General features: G+C 43.0%; 1 protein-coding gene across 1 annotated transcript in view; it reads right to left on the bottom strand.

Annotated features, from left to right (window-relative positions):
- Positions 1–8908, bottom strand: part of ZNF229 (zinc finger protein 229) — a 24474-nt gene extending 15566 nt beyond the window's left edge. The window contains exons 1-4 of the mRNA XM_011997769.1: positions 8744–8908; positions 7990–8077; positions 2678–2888; positions 2427–2485 (exon numbers count right to left, since the gene is read on the bottom strand). Of these exons, the coding sequence (XP_011853159.1) occupies positions 2427–2485; positions 2678–2711 (93 nt within the window). The 5' untranslated portion in view covers positions 2712–2888; positions 7990–8077; positions 8744–8908. The remainder of the gene's footprint in view (positions 1–2426; positions 2486–2677; positions 2889–7989; positions 8078–8743) is intronic.
- Between the last annotated feature and the right edge of the window lie 262 nt (positions 8909–9170).

Raw genomic sequence — 9170 nt, forward strand, 5'->3', positions numbered from 1 at the left:
AGATTAAAGCACAGGATGCGAAAATCACATGTGTTTGTACTGTCTGTAGCGCTAAAACTGGTAGTAATCAGAACTGAATATCTTATAGTAGTAAAATACGTACTACACGGAAAGCATACATGTTTCCATTTCCTTTTCTGTGAGATGGAGTCTCACTCTGTCGCCCAGGCTCGAGTGCCCTGGCATGATCTCAGCTCACTGCAGCCTCCGCCTCCCAGGTTCAAGTGATTCTTCTGCCTTAGCCTCCCGAGTACCTGGGAGTACAGGCATGCGCCACCATGCTCGGCTAATTTTTTTATTTTTGGTAGAGACGGGGTTTCAGCATGTTGGCCAGGATGGTCTTGAACTTCTGGCCTCAGGTGATCCGCCCACCTAGGCCTTCCAAAGTGCTGGGATTAGAGGCGTAAGCCACCATGCCTGGCCCCATTTCCTTTTTAAAGAGGGTAACATATATTTTCACACGACAAAGATATTGATGGATGGACACCTCTTTGTTAATGCTGGGCACATTAGCGAGGACAGAATTTCAATTAGGGGAAACCTAATTTATTTCATTATAGACTTTGGTATGGTCTGTCTTCTACTAAATCTTTATTTTAAAAGTTATAATGAAATATATATAAACTAGTATTATTAACATGGCTGAGCTACAGAGGTTTAATATTATGAGTGAGCTAATTTTTTTAGTATTTTTGTAGAGATGAGATTTCACCATGTTGCCCAGGCTGGTCTCGAATTCCCGAGCTGAAGTGATCCACATGCCTCAGCCTCTCAAAGTGCTAAGATTACGAGCCACTTCACCTGGCCCACAACATTCTTAAACTTGGAAAAATGCAGAGGATACTGCAGGCAAGTCTTTAGCATGGGGGAACAAAAAGACTGCATCCGAAGTTTTTGTAGATGAAATTGAGGCAATCAACAAATAAATTCAAGTAAGAAAGTCGTGGTAAAAGGAGAGGTGGTGAGCAATTACCTAAATACACAGAAGTGAGTCTCAACTGGGGGAACTGACGGTTATGAATCAGAAGGTAACAATGACAATAACAATATAATAACAATCAGAAGATGGTGGGAAGTAAAAATGTGCTAATTGCTTCAACTTTCACAGCAGGAAGTAATCAATAATATTTAAAATTAAGGTACACAGTAAAAGACGTGAATCAAATCTTCAAAACTCTTTCACAATCTCTTTTCATAAAAGAAAGGTTTAGAAAATAATGTTTTATGTGTTGAAAAAACATAATCTTAAAATTCTGCAATGGCTATGATTTTTTTCAATTTAACAGAAAATTAAGAAATATGTATATACTAAAGGATAGCCTATTTCCATATCCTTATTTTTTCATTTACTTTATCTCACTTGATAGCAGCTTAGAATCCAGACAAAAGAATGAATGAAACCACAATTCACTAAGAGATGAACACGGAATCCTTCTATGTGTTTGTATGTATATATACAGATACATGTGTGTGTATATGTATATGCGTATACACGTGTGTATATATATGTGTATATGTGTGTATATATATGTATACATATGTATATATACGTGTGTTTACATGTATGCGTGTGTATATATATTTGGCTGTTATGCACGAGGCTGCAATTATCATTCTTTGCACATTTGTTCTGATTTAGAAAAAATTCTTAGAGTGGGAAATGCTCGACCAGAATAAGGAGAACTTCTAGAAAGGCTGAAATACTCCTGCAGCTGTGTGGATGTACCCATTTCTCCATATCTCAGCTAACAGTGAATGCTGACCTTTCAAATCTTTGGCTGTCTGCTGGAAGAATCATAAATCTTATTCCAAAGTGAATCCTTTTGATTAATAAAGGCTCATTATCTTTTCATATGATTAGTGCGCATTAGTTTTTCTCTGCTCCCTTCCTGAACAAGAATCCTCAGGTCTTTATGCATAGCCCTCTTCTGAAAATAAGGATATTAAAATTTTTTCACAGATGAAACTTTTCTCCCCTAATATGTTGTTTTTAAACTTTGTGCATGGTATACTTTTTAGTAGGGTCTACTACATGGAGAATATTACATCTACAAATCAATACATGTTCCACAGAAGAGAACAACCCAGGCAGAAATGATTCCGTATTTGGAGAGTCATCTCTCTGCTCATTCTAGGCTTGGGCCTCTGCATGAAGCTACTGTGGTGGCAGAAAGGCAGACCAGAAAGGTAGATTATCGAATCCAATTGGCCTGAGTTCAAATCCTGAATCTCCCATTCATTTCTTCATCTCTAAAACAGAATCATACTATCTGTCTCACATCACTATTCTGTGGATAAATGCAATGAGAAATGTAATGTATTCACCCAATACATTTTTCACTCTTTTTCCTTTTACCAAGAAGGGATGTATGTTTTCTCTCTGATGCCTAAGGTGGTATTTCGGGAGAGAAAAGAAAACAACCCACCTGAAACATGGTCTTGTCCTTCCTATCTTGGGAAAGGGCTGAGGCTTGAGAATGAAGAGCTGTAGGAGGAGAAAGAGGCCATGAGGAGGAGTTGGTGCTGCCCGGAGCTCTAGGTCATCTATCTGGTAGGAAAGTGCCCAGCTTTACAGACTGGTTTCTTCTCACTTGAGGAAATTCCTCAACACCCAACTTATTCTCCTCCACATTGAGTTCGGATTCTCCCTCTGCCCACCCCCTCTATTAACCGTCACCTCTTTTCTCATGCCTTGAGGTCAAAGTCTCCATGGTCTCTTCTGCTAGGATTTCTGAGAGCAGCAGCAATTGTGTTTATTGTCTGGTCTTCCTAAGCTGGAGACACAGAAGATCCAGGCCTTCTTCATTCTAGAGACTCTCCAAGCTCTGACAAGTCGCTGTCTTCACCTTTACTGTCCAGAGCGTGACTGCTTCCCATGGTCGGGGGACCTATAGGTTCAGGAGGGAACTTTACTTAGTCCTTTCTTCTGGGCCCCAAGGCTGTGGTTCGTACCCTCTGGATACTATTCACTCAGTAGTTTATCGGACATCTACTCAGTACTAGTCAGGTTTAGTCCCCTACACTGAAGGGGCTCATAGTCCAGAAAGCCAAGAATGTTGCACATGGGTAAGGACAATCACAGAAGAGTCTGTGAGAAGGGCCCTGCAGCTAAATTCTCAGTGAGGCACAGGGCTCCTGAGAAGGGCAGGGAGACTCCACAAACATATGGGACCTGTGCCCTGTGAAGAAACACCTGGAGAGAAAAAGCTTTATTAATGCAATAATGTTGGACTTGCAAAAAATAAAATAAACTAAATCCCCATACTTAGGGATTACAGAAATCAGGATAAAGATTAGAGCCATCTCCTGGCTAACACGGTGAAACCCCGTCTCTACTGAAAATACAAAAAATTAGCCGGGCGTGGTGGCAGGCCCCTGTAGTCCCAGCTACTCGGGAGGCTGAGGCAGAATGGCGTGAACCCGGAAGGCAGAGCTTGCAGTGAGTTGAGATCGCACCACTGCACTCCAGACTGGGCAACAGAGCGAGACTCCGTCTCAAAAAAAAAAAAAAGATTAGAGCCATCTTTAAGTCAGCGTTTTTAACTTTTTGTGCCATGACCCCCCTCCACTAATCTGATGATACCTAAAGACCTCTACTCAGAATAAAGTTTTAAATACATAGAAAGAAATGCAAAGAATTATACTGAAATACAAACTTCAAAACTATTAAAACTCTGCATGGCTCGCTGTGCAAGTACAGTGTTACTTTATTAACACATTCAATATAAACAAATTTACTACAATTTCAAAAGAGTAATGAGCATAAACAATACTCTGAAACATCTGTGCAAACCAGAATATGACATAAAAATATCTATGATGTATATGGATGACAAAGTCACAACTACTGCTAATATTGTGGCTTAGCACCTATGTTCACAGTGAAACACTGCTTGTGACTTAGACTAGTATAAAATTTTTTCCCACTCAAATTCATGGAACTCCTGAGTTATGTTCACGGAACCCAGGGCAAGAATTCCTTTTTGAAATTAAGTCTCTTCTGCCCCGTCGCTCCCCAGACTGAATTAATTACTCTGGGATCCAGCAACACGTGGTGTAAATTGCTGGTTACCACCTTTCACACTGCCTCCATGGTCAGATCTCTAAGTCATCAAAATAACTGAGACTTCTTTTTCTTTATTTACCTTTCATGGCTCTGGCACATGGGAAGCACTTAAGCAATTCTATCAGCAGGAAGCAATGCACAGAGATTGAACAAAACTCTTGCAATCTGTTCAGAGCTACTCAGGAGGTACTGCAAAGACAGCAGGCATAAGTTCCTACCCTTCCCCACCTTGCCTGAGCTCTTTCCTCTTGAAATTCAAGTCTCAATGAGGTCAAGTTCAGACAAACAGATACACATATTTGGGCTGTCTACTCTAGGACACTCACTGAATTTTACTGCTTCAGGAACTCAAATCTCCTTCTTTCCTCTAACCATCTGTACCAGCCCTCTGCATGGCCCACAGTGACAAGCATCTTTCTCTCTCCCTCCCTTCATGCACTGCCCTGAACTTGGGATGGCCCTTTGACCCAGGTGTGGACAACCAGGCAACACGTTACCCTCCTACACAAAGGACAAAGGGGAAGAGTAGAGGCCAGATCTGAAACAAGGCCTCCACCCCAATGCCACTTAAACCCAAACTTCAGGATCCTCTAGGACTGCACTTTGCAGACTTCAGTATGTTTACAAATCACCAGGAGCAATGATGAAAACAGACTGCTAGATTCCAACTCCAAAGATTTTGATTCTGTATCTCTGCAGTAGAGCCCAGGAGTCTGTGTTTTAAACAAGTTTCCAGGGGATGCTGACAAAGTGGGTCCAGGCGCCACATTTGAAGCAAACTTGCTAAGTTACCCTCACTTCCTCTGACTGGCTGATTTTCAGGGTTTCCAGAAACTTCCAGTGGGTACAAATTTTCCTTGTGCTTCCTCCTCCTGTCCCTGAACTCTTCTGGTCAGGAAGCCTCAGGAGTCAGCACATGAAGTTCTTCTCTATCCTCCTACACTCCCTTGGTGAAGACATCCAGCCTCAGGCCTTCAGTAGAATCTACACACTGATGACTCCATGGCAACCTGGCAACTCCACTCTTATGTCTAAAAAGCAACTTAAAAAACATGTCCAAAAGCAAACTCTAGATTTGCCCCAGAGGTACTTCTCTCCTTTGAAATGAAGAGGAAATATTCTAGAGTCATTCTTGATTTCTTCCTTGTACTCTACATCCAATCCATCAGCAAATACGTACAAATCAGAACCAGAATCAGATCAAATATTCTTGCTGCCACCGTCCACACCACCATCAAGTCTCACCTGAATTAATGTGACAGCTCCCTAAATCGCCTCTGTGTTCCTACTCCTGTTCACTTCAGTCTACTTCCTACATGGCAGCTGGAGTGATCTTTTATATAAACTCATATTCTTCTCTGACCAAAACCATCACTTTGCTCAAAACATTGCACCAAGGTCCTTTCAATGGCCCAAAGACCTTACACTATCTTCCTTCCCAATATTCAGTTTCTCAATTATCCCTCCCTCTTTCTCATTCTGCTCAGCTGAGCAGAATGAGAAAACTGCTTTTCCTCAGATGCCTGCAGGCCCCTCACCTGCTTTGGGTCCCTATTCAAGCACCATTTTCTCAGTGAAATTCATCCCTCATTATCCTTCTCAAATTGGCAAACCAGCACTTCCTACACCCTCCTCTGCTTCATTTTTCTCCATGAAACTGACACCTTACCTACAGTCTATTTTTCTTGTTGACCATCTTTCTCCACCCACAAGAATGTGAACTCTATGAGGGCTAGGATTTCAGTTGGCACCTGGCACACAGCAGGTACTCAACAAACATTTAAATAGGAGAATGGAAGTAATCTGAACTCAGCTTGCTGATATGGATCCTTGGGTCCTCTTGATGTCATCTTCAGAGCAGAAATGATTTTGTTCTCCAGTTCATGGACTGTAATTTGGGTGCTAAGGACTACTCTGGCTGTGTTGGGATCCAAGAGTGAACAGGGAAGACAAGGACTCTGTGCTCATGCAGCTGCTAACAATCTAGGTGGAAATCAGCAGCCATAATGAACTTCTACTGTGTTCCAGGTGCTTAGGATACAGTAAAAGATACATTTCTGGACTGCATGGAGCTCACACTGGGAGAAAAGGAGGGTGACAGAAAGAGTTCGTACAAAGGCAGTGGGATAATGAAGTAGTGGGAATAAGAGATATTGCAGAGGTAGAAATAACAAAACTAAAAGAATAATTCCACGTAGGGATGAAGAGGAGGAGAAGTAAATATGATTCTGAGGTTGAAGTCTGAGGAAAAACCAGGTAAATGATGAAGTTATGATAAGATAGCAAAAGGAAGAGTCGGGTTTTGAAAATTGCAGTTCTAGTTTCTCAAAACTAGAGTTGTCAAAAGGTTTAGGTTCGAATTCTGGTTCAGCTACTTTGTAGTTACATTAACACCACAGGAATGACTTAACCTTTTGAATGAGTCTGTACTTGTCAAATAAAGATAATCCTTACTTGCAAAACTAACAGACTCTTTCACACACACATGCCTATGTGAATAAACTTCATAGCCCAGTACCTGGTACACAGAAAATCATCAACAAACTATTACCATTGACCCAACCCAGTATTAACCTAGGAATACAGGAACTCATGCATTTAGTAATGTACATTCAGAGTCTAACACAACATCTTAAAAGAATAAACACTAGAGATACATGTCAGGCCCCTGAGCCCAAGCCAAGCCATCGCATCCCCTGTGATTTGCACGTATACGCCCAGATGGCCTGAACAAACTGAAGAATCACAAAAGAAGTGCAAATGCCCGGCCTCACCTTAAGCGATGGCATTCCAACACAAAAGAAGTGAAAATGGCCGGTCCCTGCCTTAAGCGATGATATTATCTTGCAAAATTCCTTTTCCTGGCTCATCCTGGCTCAAAAAGCTCCCCCACTGAGCACCTTGTGACCCCCACTCCTGCCCGCCAAAGAACCCCCCTTTGACTGTAATTTTCCTTTACCTATCCAAATCCTATAAAACGACCCCACCCTTATCTCCCTTCGCTCTCTTTTCGGACTCAGCCTGCCTGCACCCAGGCGAAATAAACAGCCATGTTGCTCACACAAAGCCTGTTTGGTGGTCTCTTCACAGGAGGCGCATGACAATACAGCAGTAAATTAAGATGGAAAAAGTAATTGTTCCCATGGTGCCTACATTCGGGTGGGTTAATCTCTCTACAAATTAGGTGACTTTTGATTGCAAAAAGGGCTATGAAGAAAGTAAAGCAAACATGATAAGATTCCTGTTTTCCAACAAATGTAGGTTCTATCAGGTGAAACATACGTGGTAACTGGAAAGAGCAACATTAAATCAAGTGATCAGGGACGGTCTCTAAGAGCTGCTTGAAAAATAAATCAGCTGTGAAAAAAGCTGGGATGAGACAAGCCCAGAAGGAAGCATAAGTGTAAAGACCCTGGTTCTGGTTAGAAGGTCTCCTGGCCAAGTCTTACTTTTTAAGTTTTTTAAACTTTTTAAACCTCAGCAACTCATCTGTGACATGGGGATAACAGCTGACATACAAACTTGCTCACAAAATTCAACAGAAATACATTCATTTATTTAAATATTTACTAGCAAGCCTGGCACTGTCCTAGACACCATGGGTAGAGCGTAATACCTGGCATACAGTAAGCACTCAGTTCATATACACCATCACAGTTACTCCAATTATTTCTACCCTGCGTTTCTTCCCTAGCACAGCGCTGAAACGGCGTAAGCCTTTACTGACTCAGCGGCCCACTACTAGGAGCCAAGATAATACACTAAATAAAGACCCTGGGAAATTCCTCAACCTTTCCCCATTTCTAAGGGAAGGCAGCTGCGGCTAAGGGGCCTGGATGAACATTTGTGAAATCAATGGGATGAAGAATGAGGTCACCAAGAGACTGGGCATTGCCACAAAAGAAAAACCAAAGTTCCCTCACCTGGAGCTCTAGTGTCAAGAGATGTGGGGTTATTTCTCCCTCTTTTATACAATTCTCTCCGAGAAAGAAACAATCCCAAGAAGGAAGCCTGTGAAAGAAAAATGAGCACCGGGCTAACATGATTTAATCCAAATTCCCACTATGCCACAGGGGGAATCTCTCAGTGCCAGCTGAATGTAATCTACCCCGCTACTTGCTTGAGGAGTCGAGGAAAGAACCTCTTTTCCTACAGGACTCAGAGTAAAAGGTCCACGCCATTCCAAAGCAGCCGTCTACAAGCCTACTCTCACTGCCCCTTTCAGGAGACAAAGAGAATCAAGACAAAACCTCAAGATTTGAATTCAGAGCTGTCTGACACCGATAGTGAAATTCTGCCTGTGCGTGCTTAGGCGGCTACGAAAAGCAGAGCCAGCAACGATACAGCAAACCAACTCTTAGGACTTGCACAGCCCTTAATACATTTCAAAGGATAAAACCAGAACACAGGGAATCAACTTTCTGTTTACAGAAATGACTTCGCAGAAAACTCTGAAATTACTCCACAAGTGGGTGGGCGGCTACCCTGAGAAAATTTATGTCATCGATCCGCCACTGCCCGCAGTGGACGCTCTCGCACTGCAGATCTCATCTCAAAGCCAGAGCTGGCCTCAAACTGCTTTTCCAAGCCTGGACTGCGAGGGCTGCCGACCCAAGCCCACCCCGCCCAGGCGCTCAGAAAGTTCGATACATGCGCCTCCTCACACCCCTGCCTCACCAGGCCGAGCTCATGGAAATTCGTGGGCTTCGACACTCCGCCGCACGTTGTCCCTTCACGTTGGTTCTACAGAGCTAATCCTAAATCCCGTGGCCGGACACTACACCCACATGGACACGCACGCCTCTAACACGCCTCACCACTGCCTAAGAAGCAACCAAGATGGCCCGCCCAACGGAAACGGAAGTGGTCGACTCGACGTGTAGGACTACCTTTCCCAGAACCCTCCGCGGCGCAGTCCGCTCCTAGGTGCGATGGTGACGTAAATGCGCGTGCACCTCGAGTCCCGCCCACTGCGAGGCGGCAGGAGGTGGCGTGCAAGGTGTTCCTGAGTTGAAGTTTCGGGCGCCGCAGAGCCTTTTGAAATGTTTATTTCAAAAGTAGTTCACATTACATGTAAAGAATGGTAAAATAATAATAATAATAA

This window comes from Mandrillus leucophaeus, unplaced genomic scaffold (genome assembly GCF_000951045.1).
Source record: "Mandrillus leucophaeus isolate KB7577 unplaced genomic scaffold, Mleu.le_1.0 Scaffold546, whole genome shotgun sequence".
Lineage (NCBI taxonomy): Eukaryota > Metazoa > Chordata > Mammalia > Primates > Cercopithecidae > Mandrillus > Mandrillus leucophaeus.